The sequence below is a fragment of the Callorhinus ursinus genome, unplaced genomic scaffold, assembly GCF_003265705.2.
Source record: "Callorhinus ursinus isolate GAN/ISIS: 27379988/994484 unplaced genomic scaffold, GSC_fseal_2.0 scaffold15, whole genome shotgun sequence".
In the NCBI taxonomy this organism is placed as follows: Eukaryota; Metazoa; Chordata; class Mammalia; order Carnivora; family Otariidae; genus Callorhinus; species Callorhinus ursinus.
In genome coordinates, this window is record NW_027397077.1 from 19569359 (window position 1) to 19591383 (window position 22025).

General features: G+C 40.7%; 1 protein-coding gene across 5 annotated transcripts in view; it reads left to right on the forward strand.

Annotated features, from left to right (window-relative positions):
- The window catches only part of ATXN7 (ataxin 7), a 137103-nt gene that overhangs the window by 85677 nt on the left and 29401 nt on the right, over positions 1-22025 (forward strand). For 4 of the 5 annotated variants that reach the window (XM_073901493.1, XM_025885478.2, XM_025885477.2 and 1 more), the window contains one exon: positions 1381-1485. In XM_073901493.1, coding sequence (XP_073757594.1) covers positions 1381-1485 — 105 coding nt within the window. Of the gene's footprint in view, positions 1-1380; positions 1486-16995; positions 17189-22025 lie in introns of those variants that run through there. The other variant, XM_025885479.2, reaches the window with a different exon arrangement.

A 22025-nucleotide genomic window follows, 5' to 3' on the forward strand; every position in this document is an offset into this window, starting at 1 on the left:
CATCCCAGAATCTTGTTGGTCCCTGGTATATTTCAGATTTATAGCTAGCAATCTGTGCAATTCAGTGTAATAGAAACTGTTTAAGAAAATCTGAACTGTATCCATGTGTAGATATTAGATTAGTAATTTGATGTTTTTTAGACTATAATCACTTTACATCTCCTCAGGGCATTTTCTTTTTCCTGTAAAACTACCATGATCACCCAAGCTGGAGAAAGTATGAAATTAAATCTTACAGGAGAGAAAACAGATGCCAATTAGTTTTGGATCTTCTTTCCCCTTTAAACTTGGTATTTGGTCTACTAAACTATTTGTCTAATTGAAATGTGCTAATTATCCATTCATTGCAGATATTGTAAATAGTGTACAATACTTATTTAAAATCAGCTAATATCTTTTTTTTTTTTTAAGTAATCTCTATGCCCAGTGTGGGGCTTGTACTTAACAATCCAGAGATCAAGAATCCCATGCTCTATTGACTAAGCCAGCCAGATGCCCCTAAAATCACCAATTTTGAAATATTTAACACATTAGATTCTGGATCTGAAATGTTAGCACTGTTCCCTACCTGGATTATTGTTAATAAATTCATGGTTAGGACTTTTTAGTTAACCACATATTACCAAATATCAAGTCACTTTCAGTTTTTGTATATATGCAGATAGTTTAGTTTTACATTTGTGTTTTAACTAACTTCTTAACCGTAAAAAGTCCAACTTGTATCTTGCCCTAGTCTAGTAACTGAACTGAGATTAATGTGTGAAATGCTGTGTTTGTACCAAAGTTCCTTGTGTTCAGGAGCATCAGTATGTGAGCAAAAGGACTAGAGGTTCTTGTGACCTGAAAAAAGAGTATAAAAATAATTTTCTTTGTATTACATGCTGACCAAACCAACAGTTTTACTCTTCAGTGAAACCTTTGCTTCCTTTCTTAACTGTTCCATAGAACTCAGAGACCAGATGGCTGGAATAGAATGCATAGTTAAACAAATCAAACCATTAGATGATACAGCTTTGTGAATTGCTAAGCATTTTATATGGGTGCAGATTCTTACCCATAACCCTTGGTGGAGTTCATCTAAAGTTGCTTTATTGTGTGAGTGTATTCCTTGTTTGCATTTTAATAGATTTGTCTGTTTCACCTCATACTGATGATTTTTGGTGCCTTTTATTTTAACTCTCTGAACAGTGTTTCTGTAAGCCTGATTTGATTTCTCTTAATAGTCATGGTGCCACATCAGTTACTTTCACATGTTACTGGAGTAACATTTGAACTGGTGTACCTCATCTTAAGGCAGCTTCTTTAGAAAGTATTGCTAGCCTAAATGGTTTCATATTCATCAGAACCAGATGAGTGAGTGATGCTCTTTCTTTGTTGCAGACATGCCAATATTTGGTCTGTGTCCAGCCCATGATGATTTCTACTTGGTGGTGTGTAACGACTGTAATCAGGTTGTCAAACCGCAGGCATTTCAATCACATTACGGTAAGTGCTCAACCATTTAAAAATCATTATTAGAGGGTAAAAGGTAAAGCAGGATTAAACTGAAGGCCAGTGACAGCATGGATAGGATATAATATCCCTCCCTCTGTCAGGTTTTCTAATTTCATCGAATGGGTTAATGCCTATTAGATGTTGGGTATTTTCTGAATTTTATTAAAAGTGATGTGTATATTCTAATTTACTGAAATTAGACAAGGAGAAATGTATTTTATAAAATCTCTTTTGAAATAATTGAGTCAGTATAGTGAAAGGTTTATTTCCTTCTAGACCTCATGGTTGTGAATTTAGTGGATGGTAGAATCATACATACACAGTGTGGATACATGTCTTTCTTAAAGGAAATGTGATTTTGAAACTTCCAAGTTCGGTAGTTCTAAATCCAGCTTGACATCATGTTCAATTTGTGAGTATGATGAAGCTATCACATCTTCTCCATTAAAATGGACATGTACTTAGAAATGAAGCAGTGTGTCTTTAGGGATTTCATGAACCCCTGAGCCATCCCTGGGCTTCTAGGCTCCACGCCTGCTGTCTGGGCGTTGAATCATGGAAGAATCCAAATAAAATGGCTTTGCTTTGTTATAATGCCATCTAAAGACAGTTTTATACCCAGTTGGGTTCAATAACAGCTCAGAAGTATTTGAGTCTACACCTTGTTTCAGGCATGAGGATGTATAGTATGATCCTTATTTACCTCCTTGGAGTTGGCAATCTAGCTTAAGAGACAGGCAAAACTAACTAGAAATACTTTTTAAACAACTATGAGTTGTTGCCTCATTGTCCTCAGTACTACAGATGCAAGCTTGAGACAGAATAACAATGGGATCCTTCTATAGATAGTTTGTGAGGCTTCTGAGGAGGTAACCCTGGTGACCCGAGCTATAAGTGATGGGATGGAGCCACCCATGTGGCAATCTGGAGTAGGAGCATTCTTATACAGAGGGAAAAGCTGGTGCACAGTTGACCACCATAGGTGGAGGGTAGTTAGTGAAGGGAAGTAGAGACTAGAGAGGTCTGCCTTATGGGCAGGGACCCTGATCGTGCACAGCCTGGAAGGCCAGAATAAGAAGCAGCTTGGGGGCATTGTAGGGCTTATTATATAAGAAAGTAACACAGGCCCACCTCACTGGTGAATTTGCTGAGAATAAATTGTAGGAGAAGGGTAGAAGCAGGGATGAGTTCAAAGGCAAGGCATGATAACAGACTAAGGCTAAGATGCGGCAGTAGAGCTGGGGAGACAGCATAGCTTTGAGGTACATTTCTAAAGCTAAAACTTAGAAGGCTTGCTGTTGGGACAACAGTTGTTTTAAGAATCGCGTCATCATATCAGCATCCCACCATGTTTTCCTGAAGGAATAGATTTTTTTCATGTAACCAGGAAAAGGTTTTTTGTTTCTGATTCTCAGTGAAGCCCTGGGGTAGGCTCTAGAGTGAGTACAAAGGTGAATAAAATATTGTCTTCCTGATTAAGAGTCATAGAGGTCAGTATTGGAAAAGGCAGTTAATCAGTTGCCAAGTATTTTGGAGTTCAGAATTTTTAAGCCAAACTAGACTGGATTTAAATTTAAACTTGAAAGAACCATAAGCTGTTCATTTGCCCTGAGAAAGTTTTCCATCCTCAACTTCCTTTGTTACAGTGTCAGAATAGTAATAGCAACCTCATAGGTTCTCAGGGACCATAAACGAAACAACATGGTAAAGCGCCTCATACAATGCCTGACACATAATAGGCATGAGAGAGAGAGAAAAGTACAGCGTGGATACAGGAGGGTTTGTGTCTAACGTCAAAAAATAGTCCAGGGTCTTAAGAATAAGGAGGAACACAAATTGCTTCTTGATGAAAAGGCTTCTTAGAGAAAATTGCCTTCAGGTTAGGCAATTCTGAAGAGTAGAATGGATCTGTTGTCCCATGTGCAAATGTTTTTCTTCAGTTATTAGGTATGTAATACATGTCCATTGTGGAAGATGCAAAAAATACTTTTTAAAAATCACTTATAATCCCATAAAATGGGAAGTGTTTTGTTGGGGATAGATAGGGCTACCATATATAACTTCACAGTTTGTGCGCTGAACAGCCATGTTTGGTGGCCCTAAGTTGCCAGTAGCGGTGATATGAGCAAGCGCAGAGGCAGGAAATTCCATGCTGTCTGGGATGGACTGCATGGAGTCTTCATTGGCCTGGGTTGATGTTCCCACACGTGGATGGGCAGTGTGCCGAGACAGGCTGGGGCTAGCTGTCAGAGCCTCGGTGCCCATTAGACGCCCCTGGCCTTGATGTGTTAGTGGGGATGTGCTCCAAGTTTCTTAGCCCCAGAGTGGTGACTTAGTGGTCCTCCAGAGAGGATTGGTGTGGGGGGGCAGACTGAATCAAAAGGACCAAAAACGGCAGTGTGAAAACAGCTGCAGCTTAAGGCAAGGCCCACTAAAAAGGTGTTACCTCTTCCAGGATTCCCTTAGGTAGAAAGGGGGCCCTTTTGGTCCCCTCTTCCAGAAGCCCTTCACACAGTTGTTCCCGCGCATCTTATGGAGATGATTTTCTTTCTCTCACTCTCTCTTTAAGAATGCCAGTGTACTGGGGACAAGGTGAGGGAGTCCCATAAAATCACATTTTTACCCTTTTTCTCTACCAGGCCCTAGTCCACCCAGTATCTTCTAATAAGATACTTGTAGAAGGAGAAAGGAATGGTGGTCACTTCAAATATGTAAATGAGAAGATGTGAATGCAAGATTCACATACTCAAATGCCTTCTGTGGCTATGCAGGGGCTGGGCTGGGACTGATAAAGCCACTGGGTGGGGGTGGGCTTGGTCCCTCTAGTGGCAAAGGAAATATTAAAGCTGTAAGAGAGAAGAATTCCTGGCAGGAAGTTGGGGCCCAAGTGTTCTGAGAGGTTTTCGGCTGGGAAATGTTGAAGGACCTCCCTCTGTGAGGCAGCACCAAGGAGAAGGCTGATGGAAAACAAACAGGAGGTTTGGACACGCGTGGATGTGAGGAGTTGGGTGCGACTGCATGAAGTGGAGGGAGGCACCATGTAATGACCCTGGAGAGATTTGGGACCCACACACCACTCGCCTGGAGGGAAGGAGGGGTGGGTGGGCAGGGTCTCCAGTGCCAAGAAGCATTCCCGGTGCTGCCAATGTCTCTTCTATCCTTGGGGATAGGGGTTATAACAGGAAAAGTTTGGTTTTGGTTTTTGTTTTTTTGTTTGATGTTTTTTTGTTGTAATTCCCCAAGGCCCATTCTTATGTGTTAACACCAAAAAGAGATTTAAATTCAGAATCCTTCCCAGTGGCCATTGTAGTTTGTTTATTAGGTATTAGGAAGAATCCGTACCTGACAATCGAGGGATTCTCTTTTCTTATCTTTGTGCATGAAATTGGTGAAAATGTGTGGGCAGTCTTCTGTGAATTAATGTACTACTGATAATCATCTGTGACTTTTATGAACAAGTGAGCAGTTGCTGCAAAATCCAACAGGCAGTTCCTTTAAAACCACTGCTGCCAGGGCAGAGAAGGAAGCCACAGTAGCAGCAAGGCTTGTAGATTGGTTCTTGGTGGTGGTAATGTTACTGTGAATTGGTGAGCAGCTTATTACCAAAAGTAGTGAGAGATAATATACTTTTTTTGCTAGCCGAGCTGCTTTTTTGGGAGCTAAGGATTAACCAGGATTTCCATGTGAGCAGTGGTGTTGATGGTAGTGTCATTTTGGCATTCCCAGTTTCTCATTGGTCTATTTGCTTTCATAGTATAGATTGCTTTTTTTCTTGGAAACTGCGTAGTAATATCATACTTTCTTGATGTTGTTTTTATGTTTTGAACTAGTCCAGGATACTTCATATTTTTCCTTTAGTTACTTGGTATTTTTGAGAGCAAGATGTTCCTTACTGTTAATTTCAGATTTGAAAGTATAATTTGAATCATTGGATCCCAAACCTGCTGTGCATCTGAATCAGAGAGGAGCTTTCTAAATGGGCAGCTTCCCAAGGACCATTCCGACCGACTAGCTGGGAATCTCTGGGATGGGACCTAGCAGTCTCCATTCTAAACCACTCCGGAGATGGATTCTGACCCCCAGACTGGCCGGGATGCCCTGGGATCACAGCAGATCCCTCTACTCTGTCAGGGTTGTTGCTTTGTGTTCCTGGTGCCTGGCACAGTGACTGACATAGATTGGCACTCAGCAATTTGTTGAGTCTAGCAAGGATGGCACGAAAGGAGGCCCTTGTATTTTTAAACTGATTTTTAACTTTTTTTATTACATGCTGGAGATGCCCTGTTCATTGCCTCTAAAACTTTGAGTATGGAGGAGGGCTGAGATGGTGCCGTTCTTTAGGGCCAGAAGCACCCTTCTTTTGAGGTTGTTGACCAAGGTGGGAACCTCAGTTATCTAGTGATAAATGTGTTGGTCCTAAATTGGCTACTGAATAGCATAAAATGTGTAGTCCTATTTACATATGTTGTCTGTGGATCTGAACAGGTTGGGTTCGCTGGTGATTTGTGGGGTGTCTTTGGGGTTTTGTTTTGGAAGAGCTTCCCAAGTGATTCTGACACGCTGTGTGCGTGTGCTGGTCTTTGCTGCTTCTCTTTGAGTTTGCTTACAAAGAATACCTTAATTCCTCTCAACCTGTGTTTTGTGCAGACGTGAGGTGATCTTACCTAGGTTAAATAAGTAAATGCCGGTCGTTCAGCTTGGACAGGTGCCACAGTTAGAATCTCTAATAAATTGAAACCCTGCTTGAAAGTCAGCTGTTAAAGTATTTTGCCCCAGGTTAGTTAAGTTGACCCATTTGTTCACCTTTTGGCTCAGCCCTGCGTCCCTGAGCAAGGCCTCATGGTCACATGTGCCTCTGCCACCTTTCCCCGATTTTAATCAATTGGATTCTCTATTTATGATGTGCTTACATAATTCCACTTAATATTTTTCTTTAAATCAAACCACTTCTATTTAAATAAGTCCTTTACCTAAATAAATCCTTAAAGAAAACCTAACCAGAATCATCAACAGGAAGACTGGTGGTGTTTTCCAGAGATGCTAAGTGTAAAAATAAAGTGAAGAGGTGATTAAATTCTTTGTTGATGTTCTTGCCTGTGCTAGCTCTGAGCCCTGAGGCCTTCTCCCTTTGTGGAAAAGGAGGCTAGCATGTCTTAGGCAAGTGTTATCCACCCAGTAGTGTGATGTTTGTTATCAAGAATTGAAAGAGATTTGGAAAAGGAGTAAGTTGTCACTTGAGATTTAATGTTGTTAATGATGGGGAGTGATACCTACTCTATGTTTTGGGAAACACCGGCTCAAGCTGTTGGATTTGGTTCCCTCTCGTGTTTAAGGAGCTGTCTGTCCCCTGAGGCCAACCCCAGCCCTAGGAAGTTGTCATGCCTAGGAAGCAGATTCTCAGGTCACATTTTGATCTGCAAAAGGATCACAGAGGACAGATACCCTTGATCTTTTATCAGTTGGTATTTTGTATTGATTATGTACTGAGCCCCTCCAGTCACCATGAGTGGTGTGTGAGTCTGGTCCTCAGCGTAAAAGGTATTTCCTCTCTCAGACCTCTGTTCATAGGTGGGAGGTTGGGGGGGGGAATTTTATAAGTCTGGCTTTTTCTTAACTCTGTGAAAGTAGCATTAGCAGAAATACTGCTGTGATCTTACAGCTTTCTCTACTTGCAGATATTACAATCCTGCAAAATTAACAGCCGCACACATTGCTTGAATTTAATGTTCCTTGAAGTGCACTGAGGTGGTTTGGATTCTTTTAGATGCTAGCATAAATTATATTTTTCAAAAATGTAATTTTCATCAGAAGATGAGTAAACAGAAATTACTCATACTTTTTTGAGCTAATTGGTTTCAAAGAATGTTACTGTACGAGCAGAATGAGTCTTAATCTGTGAGAGCCGATAGGCTGGTTCTGGCATAAATGCTGATTCCCATTGTTGACAGCATTTCACATAGTTGTGACCAGTGATTGCTATCATTTGATTGAATTAATCTACATCACAAAGCAGAGCTTTTGCTGTTTAGTAAAAAGAATACCCTTCCCCTCTTGCCATATGGTTGAAAGTAACAATTTCACGTATTTTGAATGAGTTATTTTATTTGGCTATTAAGTAACTTTGTTTTTGGATAAAGAAAAAAATGTTCCTCTGTTCTGTCCATTGTGCTGGCTAAATTTGGCCCCTGCATTTTTATAATCTTGGCCTTTTTCTACTTTGAAACTTTTAGTGATAGTTAATCTTTTCAGGATTGCCATTCATCTAAAAGTCCACAAACTAATGATGATTTTTAATAGTATTTGGTGATTCACAAAGCATTGTTGTATGTATTGTCTCATTTCCTGTTCTTAGCAACCCACTGAGTGGATAGTTCTATTCCCAGTTTACAAATAAAACTCCTAAATTAAATTTCTTTCACATGGATAAAATGTACCAGGCCAGCTTTTCTAGCGACTCATGTCTATTTCTCTTGCATGTAATAAGGATGTATAGAGTTAAAAGAAAATCTAGGGAAGATGTAATGAATTCCACATGTCACAAAACTATCATTAGTGACAGATGTCCTAGCTCAGGTAGAACTTTAAAGTTGGCATAGAGTAGCTGGGTCAGCATTGTAAACCCATTACCTCAGAGAGAACATTCAGTAATTCGAAGACGTAATGGTAGTAGATAAAGATAATCGATTTAGCATAGTTGCTGGATTTCTCTTCAGCCTGTTCTCCTACTCCATTTTAACCCTAAATCCTAGTAGTCCAAAGCCAAACTCCTCCTCTTCTTGTTTCAGCCCCATAACATTCTGTATGTAGCTGCTGCTGCCTTTTTTTTTTTAACGTGCAGATTTTAACAAATTTATTTTTCAAAAATAAGGTCTGTCGTAGTCTGATGGCCCCCAGTCGCGGACGGTAAGGCGAGATCCATCATCATTCCATAGCTTCTTTAGAGAATTGGTTGGCATATTTATTTCTGCAGTCAGTATAAAGATTGAAACTTGTTGCAGAGCCAAACATACTTCACTCTTTCGCTTCTGAGACGTATGCCAAGCCTTTCTCCAGCAGTGAGAGCTGAGTCAGGGAAGGGAGCTAGCCAGAGCAGGCACATCAAAACGTGAATGATATTAAGGTGGACGTTAGTGTAACTCTCAGTGGAAATTTGAGGTTGACCATTTGACCTAAATTTCTTGTCACCGAAAAAAACATGATACAAAATAAATGCAGTGAATTCAGTTTTTCTTTGCCACAAGCGAAACAGTGCTAATTAATTTTTTCATATAACTTCAGTAGTATCAAATAAAGGACCACTTTGTCCTTAGTATTTTATCTTTTTTTCCTCAGTTATATAATAAACAGTATCTTTAAGTGGTGTTATTGGGGTGCCTGGGTGGCTCAGATTGTTAAGCGTCTGCTCACATCATGATCCCAGGGTCCTGGGATCGAGCCCCACATCGGGCTCCCGGCTCATCAGGGAGCCTGCTTCTCCCTCTCCTTCTGCTTCTGCCTCTCCCCCTGCTCATATTCTCTCTCTCTGTGTCTCAAATGAATAAATAAATATCTTTTAAAAAAAGGTGTTATTTATGCCATTTATAGGGAGCAACATTTAAATTTATAGTTATAAAATGTATTGATTTTTCCTCTTAATGAATCTCTGCCTCTATTAATGTGCCTTTCCAATTGCTTAAAAAGATAAATTGGCTGTGATATTATTCATGCTTTTAACAAATATTTATTGAGTACCTAGTGTCAGCTCTAGGCATTGATCTTACTGAACTACTAAAGCAGTGTCTCTTGCAGCTTACAGTCTGGTTAGGGAGGGTGGAGACAAAATCAAGTAAAATAAGATTACTTCAAGTAGTGATAAATGCTAAGAATATTGTGAGAGAGAATGACCACCAGGGCAAGACCCTTTATGTAAGCCTAGTCAAAGAAAGCTTCTCTGAGGTGTTGATTTTGAAGGTCACTGAATAAAAGAGCCAGCCTTCTGAAGATGTGGAAGACTGGTGTTGGACACAGAGAAAATAGCAGGTGCAGAGACCCTGAGGTGGAAATGTGCATGGCAGAAAGGCCAGTGAGGAGGTGGAGAAGCAGTGTGTAAGGACGTGAGGGGTCTGGGTTAAGGTTCAGAAAAGGGACTGGGGATCCTTGGGGCCACCAAAGGATCAGAATTGGACAGTGCAGGTGATTCAAAGTTGCTGGAGGGTTTTGAGCAGGGAAGTGTCCTGATCTGATTGATGGTTGCTCTGTGGAATATAGGGGCAGGAGCAGAATCAGGGAGACCAGTTGGTGGGCTGTTTTGCTCTAGTCCATTTGAGAGCTGATTCAGGAGAGAAGGCTTACATCGAGATTGTGGCAGAGGCTGCAGGAGCTGAGTGTGGCCGAATTGCAGTCGGCATGGAAGTAGAAAGCCAGCAGGGCCTGCTGATGGACAGGAGATTAGCAATATGGGGAAAGAAGGGACAAGGAGTGACTCGTGGGGTTTTTGGCTCAGGCAACTGGATGAATTTACCTAGTTTATGGATCCAGGGGAGTTGTTCTTCCAATTTGTGTGGGCTTTTTTTTTTTTTTTTTTTTTTTTGTAAATGAGGTGTACTGACTGGCATGAAAAGCCTTGATGTATTATATTCAGTCTTTAGGCATTTTCTAAATATTGTAGGGGTTGAAAATAATTATTGCATTGATGCCAAACTTGGGGGTCATTTATTCTTTTTAGTTTATTGTTGTTGTGTTGTGGAACGGTAGTTACCTAGTCCTAGGTGCCTACCTAGTCCTAGATGCTGGGAAGCAAAAGAAGATGTGCATGCTTTCCTGGGACTTCTCAGCTTCTCATTCAGCTAACAAAAACATACCAATTCCAAAGCAAAAACACAGGCATTTTGATTTTTTTCATTATTAATGTAGTAATATACATTGTAAAAGAAAAATAAATATGAAAGAGGAGGATGAATATGAAATCAGAATGAATAAAGCTCCTCCATGTTACTTTTCAGGGCTGCAGTTTGGCATATACCCTTGGAAGCTTTCTAGACCCTGCACATGGACCTATTTGGCTGCATATTTCTTGTTCCCTCATTCACATTAACATTGGATATGTTATAAATTTACTTTTAATAACCTATCTTATTTTTTCATGTGAATTCATACTATGCCATTTCTTTTTAAAGACTGCCTATTATTCCACTTTATTGGTGTATTTAAATGAATTTCACCAGTCCTCTGTTGGTAGACATGTAGTTTTTCAGTATTGCATTATGACAGGCAGTGCTTTAAAGAACATTCTTCTTGGGCGCCTGGGTGGCTCAGTTGGTTAAGCGACTGCCTTCGGCTCAGGTCATGATCCTGGAGTCCCGGGATCGAGTCCCGCATCGGGCTCCCTGCTGCCTGGCGGGGAGTCTGCTTCTCCCTCTGACCCTCCCCCCTCTCAGGTGCTCTCTCTCTCTCTCTCTCATTCTCGCTCTCTCAAATAAATAAATAAAATCTTTAAAAAAAAACATTCTTCTTTGGGAATGTCTGTCATTTATTTCAGAGTATTGATTCTCCACATGGAGGCTGGTCAGAGCTGCCTTGCAGCTTAGTATTACTGTGATTTAATGAACTTACTTCAGCAGTTCTGATTTGCATCACTGGAATAAGACAGTGAAAATGTGGGTTTCTAGCAGCATTAATCAATCAGTAAATAAATACTGTTTATCCACCAGTGCTTTTCTTGACCTACTATATATAGAAATCATCGGGATGGCTGTGCTTCAGATTTTAAAGGGGGATATTTCAGTATATAAAGCCACATTTTAGTTATATTTGCTAAAAGATGTTTTTCCTGAGTCACTTCACAAGACTAATGTGTATGTTTACTGGTTACGATACATAGACACCTGCTCTTCCAACCCTGTTCAGCTGTGGTCTTACATATGACCAGAAGAGGGAGTTTTTATTGCTTCTTTATGCGTGTAACACCTACTACCTGGCTTGAATAATTCTGCCCATGCATGTGCTAGTCTAAGCCCATAAAACAAACTGGTTTGAGGCAAGGGAGCAGTGGCTAAACTTAGCTCTTGGCTTCCTCATTTCACATTGTGTATATAGAAATCCCAGTCTTTAGGTTTTCTTCTACGTTTTGTTATTAAGACAACAGTTCTCAGATTGAACCTCAAAGAAATTTTATACCTTTTCCTCTTGTATGTTTGAAAGTTTAAAAAAAAAAAAAGAGGAGGAGAGAGAGAGAGATCAGGGAAGGTAATTGTCTCAGTTTTAAAAGTTAAGATACAAGCAGTAAGCCCCTAATCACACATGTTAAAAGAGTTCCTGATCTATAGTCTCCTAGAGTCAAAAATAAACTCTGGAATGAAATTTGTTTATTGCTTCTTATGCTTGATATTTTCGAAAGATTGTTAGAATTTCTAATACTCAAGATTTGTAGTGAGCTTTAGAATGTTAAAATATTGTTTCGCCAGAGTGGCTAATAGGCCTTTTTTCTATGCGATTCTTAGTGTGTTCAGTTGTGCTACTTGAATCTCAGTCTGCTTAGCCAAACAAATGAAATGGGAGCCCTAATCAGGATATGCTTGTTTGATGTAATACCAGAATGTAATGCTGTCTAAATTTTTCTTCAGCTCCTTTCACATTGCATTTTTTAAGAACAAAAATTTGTTAAATTAGTTTCTTTATGGATCTTTTGAATGATGCATGAATATATTAAATATATAAACATCATATATTTTTATATATATATATGTACACAATCTCAGATACACTGTTTCAGTTCAGCCTCCTTTTTTCTTATTTCATTGGCTCTTTCTCCCTACTCGCTGTTTCCAGCTGTTAACAGTCTTCTTTTTCTTTACACCATCTATGTAACTTGGTACAGTATAGTACATAACTTAGTTTACATACTTCTATATTTTTTCTCATACTAATCTATATGAACACATATAATCCTGTGTTTTATTAGTGGGGACTTTTGATCATAGTTTTACGAAAAATGGATTCTGTTACGCACACTTCTGCTTCTTTTCTACTCAACAGTACCACATGGGAATTCATTCACAGGCCAGGATAACGCTAATCCCCCCTTTTTAATGGTTGCTTACTATTCTAAGGTGTGGCTGGGCAGTAGCTTTCTCCTCGAAGTCCTCTTGTCTGTGGACATTACCCTTATTTCCTGCTTTTTGCCTCCATGAACAAAGCTACAGTAGCCCTCCTGCTACAAACGCCCTTAACTACTGGTGGCTTTGTTTCTGTGGAATTAGTCTCAGGAAGGGATTCCTGGGTCAGAAAGGATATAGATAGGCATTGTTAATATCTGCTACTAGTTTGTTTTCCACAAAGGCTGTAATACTTTATATCTACTAGGAATGTGTGAAAGTATCACCATCAGGAGTAGGTGTTTTATTTATCTTTCTAAAATTCAGTTTCTTTGCTAAAGCATCTTAAAGTGTTTTATACACACACACACACACACACACACACACACACACACACGATTGATTGTAATTTGACTTTGAACCAAGTCTCTGAAACAAGCACAAACTTTTTTTTACCAGTGTTAGCACGTATCTTCTGAATTTGAGTAATACGGAATGATATGAGGCAAAGAGATCTTTCAAAATGAGCGATGATTTTAAAAAAATATTCATTTAAGCAATCATAGGCAATTTTCCTGGCATCTGTGGGAAATTTCTATTCATCCTGCTTGGAATTTACCTTAGGAGAGAAATCTAGGTCTGCTAGGCTGGGATTCCTCTCTGCAAAATGTATAGCCTCCTAGAAGATAACAGTGTTGGGTGAATTTAATTGCAGGACCGATGATTTTAATCTGTTGTCAGTTTTATTTCTGATCTCATTATCCCCCTTGCATTTGGTGTGATTGGTCACCTTTTAACAGTGTTCACTTTGTGTATCAAATAATGACTGGACTGAGGTCAGACTGTGGTTAACACAAAGCCTCTGTAAATCAGGCCAGGAGGTTATACTTACTTTATTGCCCTGCCTTTGAACAACTAGAACAGTTGAAAAGGGATACACACATGAAGTGTGGCCGAGTCCTGAAGAGCCATCCACCAAAAGATCAGATGATGCCAGCCCGAGGAAGGCTGCTGCATGATTAGCCCCCAACGTGAATTATCCCCATTTCCACTTCATCTCCCACCTCTCCTAATCCGGCGCGAGGACCTAATGAGCGCTGGATAACAGCGTAGCAACATTCCTTGGTGAAGCTAATCTGATTCTGGGTAGCAGGCTTCCAGGCCCACAGCTGAATGAATCGCTTGGTATTTCCAAGTTTGAAAATACTTTCTCCCCCTTTCAAGTGTTCCTTGGCAGCAGGTGAGGAATGTTAAAGCTCCTGTAAGTGCCAATTAAGGCCAATTATAACTTGCCCGGCCTGCTGAGACACTGAAGTGGAGTCAGCGGAGACTTGTGCTCCTGTGAACCAGAGCACTGACTACCACCAGTGACATAGCACAGCCATCCCCGCCCCTGGCCAGCAATGTGTTGGGGGCCCTGCTGAACACCGAATGACACTGGCAAGCCTCTCCGGGATTTGATTTAGGAGATCCCAAGATTTGCTGGGGACGTCACTAATTTCGGCAGTAGGAACCTCTTTGTCCTCCTCCCCCTTTCTTGGAAACGATGCCCACCATCTAACTTCTCCTTGATTCCGCTCATAAGAGCTAACCTGTATGGGGCACTGAAGAGGTGCCAGGCTCTGCATTATGTGCACGACCTCCTCACTCCTCGCCGCAGCAGAGCCAGAGGAGGCGGTCTTAGCACTTCCCGGGAGAGTACGCAAACCCTGAGGGACAGAAAGCTCTTGGCCTGGACGAGGCCAACTGAAAGTGATGAGACTGGTGCGGGCTGGTTGCCCCTCAGCCCAGGCCCTGGAGGCGCTGCCCTTCCTGGCGGCTGCTGGTACGCTCCTTTGCTGGGAGCAGGCCCATTAACCGAAGAATTTTTGTCAGCTCAGGACTCCCTTTGTGCACCAGAATAAAACTGATGAATGCACACCATCCACGACACAGCCGATACCTGCAATTTTTGGTCTGTAAGGCATGGATGTTATTCTATTAAAAGGGTATTTTAGTCGGCAGTCTTTTTTTAGTCTGTAGTCTTTGAATTTTTTTTCCATAGGAAAAATGAAATGTGACCATGTCCCCAGACCTAGACACTTAAACATGAGCCATCATTGGGAAACTTAGTATCAAAATAAACTTTATTTGGATAGGATATCTGGAGCTGGTTTGTAGAAAACAGTAAGAATGCTGTCCGAGCAGAACAAAGTGGTATTTAAGTATTTGCTTAAACATTTTACTCGGGGCATTCAGGGAGGAGAATGTGTGTGTTTAAAAATTTAATCTAAAGCTTTATGCCCATTTTTTTTGTATTTGTATATATTCTTATTGCACAAAATTATATTTTCCTGACTTACACTACCATGCATCCCTTTTTGGTTATAGATCTTAAAAATAAGTTTGAATTGCTTCTCTCTTGTTTATGCAATTGACCCTTGAACAACATGGATTTGAGCTGTGCAGATTTTATCCATTTATCCGTGGAGTTTTTTCAGTAAATACAGTACAGTACTGTAAATGTATTTTCTTTTCCTTATAATTTTCTTAATAACATTTTCTTTTCCCAGCTCATTTTAAGACTACAGTGTGTAATATGTATGACATAGAAAATATGTGTTAATTACCTTTATGTTAACGGTAATGCTTCTCATTAGCAGGATGCTTTTCATAGTTAAGTTTTTGGGGAGTCAAAAGGTAGACAGATTTTTCCACTGTGGGGTGTAGGGGGTCAGTTCCCCTAACCCCCACATTGTTCAAGGGTCACCTGTTTGTGAAATTAAATACAGATGTGTATTTGTAGCAATTAAGAATGTTTGCTGAAATCCACCCTAGTTTTCATCAGAATTAGAGATAAGATTTGGTTCTCAGAACACATGGATTGACTGGGGTTTGTAAGGATTTTTTTCCCCCTTTGCCCTACCGCCGTCTACAAAAGGGAACATTAGAAAGTCAAGTCAAGCATTTGTGCTGGGAGAACAGTGAGGACTCTGGGGTCTGGCCTGACAGGTGCAGTGATGTGGAACTGAGGCTTAGTCTGAGAAAGGGGCCTCTTATCTCAGTTTTGTCCTGTGGCCAATGACATCAAGGAGACTCCTCAGCTGCCCCTTGGGGTGGGTGGGTGGGTGCAGTGAACAATGCTAAGACCTGTTGCAATCAGGTAGGATAGCAGTGGAATTTTTTCTTCTAGCTTAAGAAGACCTTTGGTGAATTAACCTAAACTTCTTATTTTTGGTAAACTTTTGGAAGATTTTTCTCACCCTGGGCTTCTGAGACCTGCTGATGCCCCTTACCTGGTGTTCTGGCATCTTTTAGGGATGACCATAGTTTTGCATTGTTTGAATGTGACTGTAAGAAGTCTGGGGGGCAAAAAAAGTAGGTTTCAGAAAACCCTCTGGATCTTAATATTGCTGCCTTGGTTGGGATCTGAATGACTGCCATGAAATTAAAGCAGTGTGGCTACTATTCTTTTGTTTTAGAGTAAATTTAGAATTTGTGTCTGGTCTAGTAGAAACCATTTCCTACAACTCATGACTCTTTCCCACCCCTTCCAAGCCAAATCTTTTCCACACATGTAATTCATGACTTCTAGCCAAATATTCTGTGTGGGGTGATGGGATTCTGTGGAGGAATTTCCCCCCTCCTTTTGATGCTTAAAAGTGTTCATTCTGAACTCTCAGGCATCCGAGTCTATTTATGTGTGCAGCCTTTATCATCATAAAACTCAGATCAGTTGGCCATTTTTTTCCATGTCTATTTGACCGTAAGCTTTGGGGATTGAGAACGGGGGATGGAGGTAGCTTTGTGGGGAGTATAATAGGGCTGAGATAGGGAAACAGACCAGGAAGACACTTTATAAAGAGCCATCAGTGAGAGAAGTTTTTGGATTAAAAGTATAAAAGGTCCCAGCTTTAGTCAGTCATGTAATGATTGAACACCAAACTCCGGACGATCAGGTGTATATTCTTCTGAAATTAGATGTATTTTACAAAAATGCACAGAAAATTGGTTAAGATTTTTGTTACTGGATTTAGGAAGGAAAAGTAAGCTTTCAATATGACAAATTTTAATTATTTTTAAGTATAGATCATGGGGAAATAAAATGTTGAGAGGCTGCTGATTTTTATAGAAACGCATTAACTTTAAAACTTCTAGGTCTATGGAGGCTTAAAATGTAGGCTGTATAATGAATCATGTAAGTTTTCTGATATACCTGCGTGCAGCAGCATCCATTTCAAGGTATTCAGAAAAATCAGGGTGTGAGTAAATTCACAGTTTAGCAGGTTAAATTCCTAAGTTCCATCTTCCCCAGTTTTGGCAAGTTGCCTTTCAAGTAGAAGGATTAATTTACACCAGCCAGGACGCCTTGTATGACCATATTAGATGAAATTAGACTCCACCCCTTGTTTTCTGTTGATCTGCCAGGACCTTTGTAATTCAAGTGCTTTTTACAGTAGTAGCAAATGTTACATAAGACCAAACATGGAGCATATTTGGAGTTGGTGGGCAGACCCAAGTCATGATGCAAGCTTGCAGTAGCAAGTGTGCAGTGAAGCACAACCAGATTATGTGAATGGAAGGTGACAAGAAGCCTCTCCAGAACAGCTCTTCCTCCACACGAGGGCTGAAAGCTGCACTGGGTAAGTTTTCCGAGGCAGTTTCCAGAGGCTGGGCTTGGCTCGGGGCCCAGTTGTGGATGAGTTTGCGGGGGGTGGGTTAGGTCTTTGCTAACGTTACATGGAAGAGCTCATGCAGGCCTCTTTCCTCCTGGCGTTTGGCCTCCTCTGCCAGCAGGCCCTGAGCTGTACGGTGCTCAAGTTGTGGAGAGAGTGAGCTCTGCAGAGCTAGTGGATCAGAGTGGGTAATCGCAACAAGGGGGATTAGCTGCCGCAAGCCGTTCACAGGAGCCATTCTGAAATGTCATTTGAGTGGTCTGGACAAAGTTCAAACGCAGACAGGAGTCTAGTTTGTTATTAACTCCAACAAAATGCTGAGGTTTGCACCAAACAGTTCCCGTATCTCAAAACAGGGAAAGCATTAGTTACGCTGCTCTCTGAAAATGGAGGAACGCTGTGACACGCTTTAACTGTTTGTTTTTTATCTCACTTGTGGTAAGTGAGGTTTTGTGACAGGCAGTTCATAGTGTTTCCTGTAGAATGTGTTTGAAAGCTGTTTTGTCAGATACTTCAAATCCACAGCAAAGTTTCAAGCAGAACACTGTGTCAAGAGGAGAAACAACTTCAAAATACAAACAGTAGCCCTGGAAAGTCATTCAGTAACTTAAAGTGAGTGTATAAAAATTTAATTACATACTGACTGCCAGAAAGAACGATTTTTTTCAGTTGTGTTATCAAGGTAGCCAGTGCAGCTCAGCTGGTTGTGTTTGGCTGTGTTGGGAGTCTGTTCCCAAAGTTGCCCTGTCTCCTGCTTCTGTGGGTGAGCAGGGTGTGAAGTGACAGTGGCGTTCTTGACTTGTCCCTGGAGTCACATTTCATGGCTTCTGCAGTAATGAGCTTGACCGGATGATTTTAATTGAGGTTGAAATTTAGCTACCGGTTTGAAGGGCTGTAAATATAGACAGATTTTAAACCTTTAATCAAATCGCTGTTAATTCCCTAAAATTTATTTTTTTAAAAAACTATCTCTCATCAGGCAGTTTTAGTTTTGCTGTTTGTGGTTTCGTTTTTGAACCTTGCTTTTGATGTTCATTACGTGATACCTCCAGCCTGAAGGTGGGGCAGATACTGTTTCTCTTCTCAAAAAAAAAAAAAAAAAAGTGTGCTACAGATTCATTGAAAACATTGGCATTGTTAAGTAATGAATCACCCATTCCTTATTAACAGAGTGCTTAATGAAGAAGGCTTTTGGGACTGTGTTCTGAGTTTGAGGTTTTTGTCATTCCCGTGTTCACTGTTTGCTTCCCTCCCCCATCCAGAATAAAGTGAAATTAAAAGGATACAAAGTTAGTGGAGAATAGCAATAAGGATGTGACAGACTCAGTGCACTTGGTGGTAGATGGTGCTGTCATTCCATTGCACCTTGGACTTGCTACTCCTTTTCGGCCTGGGAAGACAGTGTTCCCTGTGGGGATTCGTGCACAGCAGTTTTCATTTTAAAAAACAAAACAAAAACAATGAAAAAGAGAACTCTAAGTTTTACCAGGTTCCTTTAATTCAGTCGCTTCCTACACGCACATGCGCACGGGTGTGTGTGTGTGTAAAATTTGGAGTGGGAAAGGCATACTTTGGTTTTTTTTTAAATTCCCTTTTTGCATTTTGATGATAGCCTTGTATCTTTCATTTGGGACATAGGCCCAAAATGTGACTACAGAGAAGCTTGGGTAAGGACTGAGTATGTTGATGATTGAACTGCACTTCGTATGTAACAAATTGGAAGACTAAACTTGGAATGATAAGTCACCGAACTGTAGGTTGCTTTGTTCCCTAACCAGTGAAGGATTAAACCAGAAGTAGCCGGAGACTGGTCGATTTTTGGTTTTGGCTCTTTTTTCTTCTCACATGTTGATACCTGAGGAATGCAGATTTTTCAAGGCATCGATAACTGCGAGAGAGAGAGAGAGAGAGAGAGAGAGATAGGGGAGTGAATCTGGGGGAAATGCTGTGCATCACTCAGTGAGATCATGTTTGTTTCAGGCAGGGTGGTGGCTTGCTGTACTCTGCCAGCATCCTTTGGGTAACAGTGTGCTTCCTGAGGACGGCAGAGCGAGGTCCTTATGACTGTTAGCAACGTAGAAGTATCAGCCATCATGTCATTTGTGGCATGCCAGCCTGTAGTCAGAAACAGTGGCAGCAGAACTAGAGTTTGGTGGCTGTATTTTGCTCAAGGCAGCAGCAGCCTTTTCCCCAAAGGTACTTTCACTGAAAACATCTGTGCATGCCTGTTCAAGATCATGATGATAACCCTCAGCTCTGAGTCTGCACCTTGAACACAGCTGCAGAAGCATAGGAAGGGCCCCCATCGGGAAATGAACTGGTCATTCAGACCATTCACCGTTCCTTAAAACAGCTGTGTTATGACAGTGATTATGAAGAAATGATGTTATACTCACAGCCAAGGTGATCTCCTGTGATAACCATTCAATGTGCCTCTTCTTTTTCTCTCTCATTTCATCTCCTCTAACAAAGTACTTGACTTTTTAAAAAAGTCATTGTAACAATGTTTGCAGAGAGCTACAAGTTAAGATGGCAGGGGAGGAGTACCCCAGATACTCAGTTAAGGTTTTCATATTTCTCACACACTTGAAAGCAGAGTACAGAAAGAACAGTCCCTCCCCATGGGAGGAATTCCTGGCAAGAGGATTATTTGAAGTTGCCATATTTCTGCTCCCTTCTTAGCAACATTATTTACAATCCATTCACGCCTGTCCCTTCCCCCACTGGAGTCGGAGTCGTTCTCCCTTGTAATCTGCCCTTTGTGATCTGTTCTCTTTCATGCAGCTAGTGTGAATGGGGATGCTGCAAGTGCGCACCCTGCCCAGAGACGGGGAAATGCCAAGAGACCCGGCATACTTTAGTGGGGCTTTTATTTCCGTCATAAAGCACTGACTTGAAGAGCTTAATAATTTGATGATAGACCTTTGGTGAAAAGTTGTTTCAAGTGGCCCAAGTGCTGTAAATGACTCTCTTTTCTGCACTTTCCCCTTATGTTTTAATTTAAAAGCACCTCTGCATTAGGGGGAGGAGAAATGCATTTGGCAGAAGTCGCAGTTGGAGACTAATTTGTTAGGGCAGCCAGTGTTGAAATCATCCTTTTCAATTAAATCTCTCTAGTGGAAATGATGCTGAGTGCTTTGTGGTAAAGACTTTTTCTTCCTCCCTGTTTTTCAGTGCCATTTGTAACCCACCTAAGCATGCTTTTCTGAGGCTGCTTCCCAGCTCCAGTTTTGGCTAATTGTCCTTTGAGGCACTGCCTGTCAGAGGTCAGCTCTGGATTCCCCAACCTGAGATTTGAATATTCCAGGGATAGTCTCATGGATTGGCTGTTTTTTTAGCTCTGGACTACACTAGGCTGTCTCTGGAGTAGTCTAATCGAGTGTCTGGGGATCCTAAAGAATTTGGATCAAAAGAAAAGCAGATTGAGAATTAAAGAGAATATGCAAGGACAGGAAGTGGGGTAAGACTGTGTTTGCTGGTCAGACACATGAGCGTGCCTTTAGACAAGAAGAAAACTTACAGGGAGAAGTTGACCATGAAAGTAGTGAGAAGACATCATTAAATGCTTCATGTTCACATGCAGTGATTTCATGTCCACGCTGTGACTTTAGATAGGATACCATGTATTTTTTTTAATAGTTATTAGGAACAAAATAGATAACTACCGTGTCAAACACAAAGTCAGTGTTTCACCGATAATGCTTAGGAGAATGCTAAATTACATATGCCTAGTCAGCTGTTGAACTTTGAAAAGTATAGTAAGAAGATAATAATCTAGATAATGTATAGAAATGACACAAGATCCGGAATGGGATTCAGCTTTGAATGTCAAAAGTCTAGGGAAAATCCTGCTGTGGAGCAAAGGAGATGTGCAAGGAAGATGCTCTGAGAGTTGAAAAATGTTTATGTAGTCTTGATCTATAGTTCCTTGATCTTGGATGTTTTTTTAAGGGTCATTCTTAGAAGGATGGCTGATGCCAATTGACACCTCCATGAGTCGTGTTTGGCAGCTTGAAAAGTGAAGTATGATAGTTTGGGTTAATTGGGAGCTGGATAATAAGCACATTAGCGTTATTTTTCAACCTGGATGTTAAACAATTTAATAAGTTTTGTGAAGGACCTGTTTAATGAATGATCCTGAGTTTCCAAACTGAGCCTTTTGTTACATGCAGTTATTACTTGCTATGCCTGGCCAAATGATCCATACATGTGCATTTAACATTTTATAGCCATGTTACAACCTTGGTTATTAAAAAATCCTTGCTTTAAAAGGGAGCAGTTGTAGAGTATTAGTGGGACGGGGCTGTCAGAGACCCCATGAAATCATACATTCCTTGAAGTGTGTGGATAGGTATTTTTCATAAGGCCTTTCTGTACAGAGTACACACTCTTTGTGACCTTACCTGACCAAATCTATCCAAAAGTGTCAGTTTCATTTAGAGAAAAATTTTTGAGTTTTAGGAATCATTTCTTCAATAATCGGCCTAAATTTTCCACCTTTGGATCTATAAAGCTGAATTTGAGACTTGATCTTCACTTAATTCCATTCCATTCACCCGCAGTTCTTCCTGAGTGACTCATTTCTGTCAGAAAAATGAGCCAACTTTTTATTGATAAAATAGCTTGAATGAGCGTTCTTTTTGGTTGGTGTAAATTTACTCATTTTTAAATGAATTTTAAAAGTTGTTCCTCTGAGCTTTTAGGAGAAGAGCTTCGTCTCTTCCTGGACTGACATATGCACTAGATATGCAGCCCACACCTGTCCCCCGCTGGAGAAGATAAGATAACTTAAAGTGGGTTACGT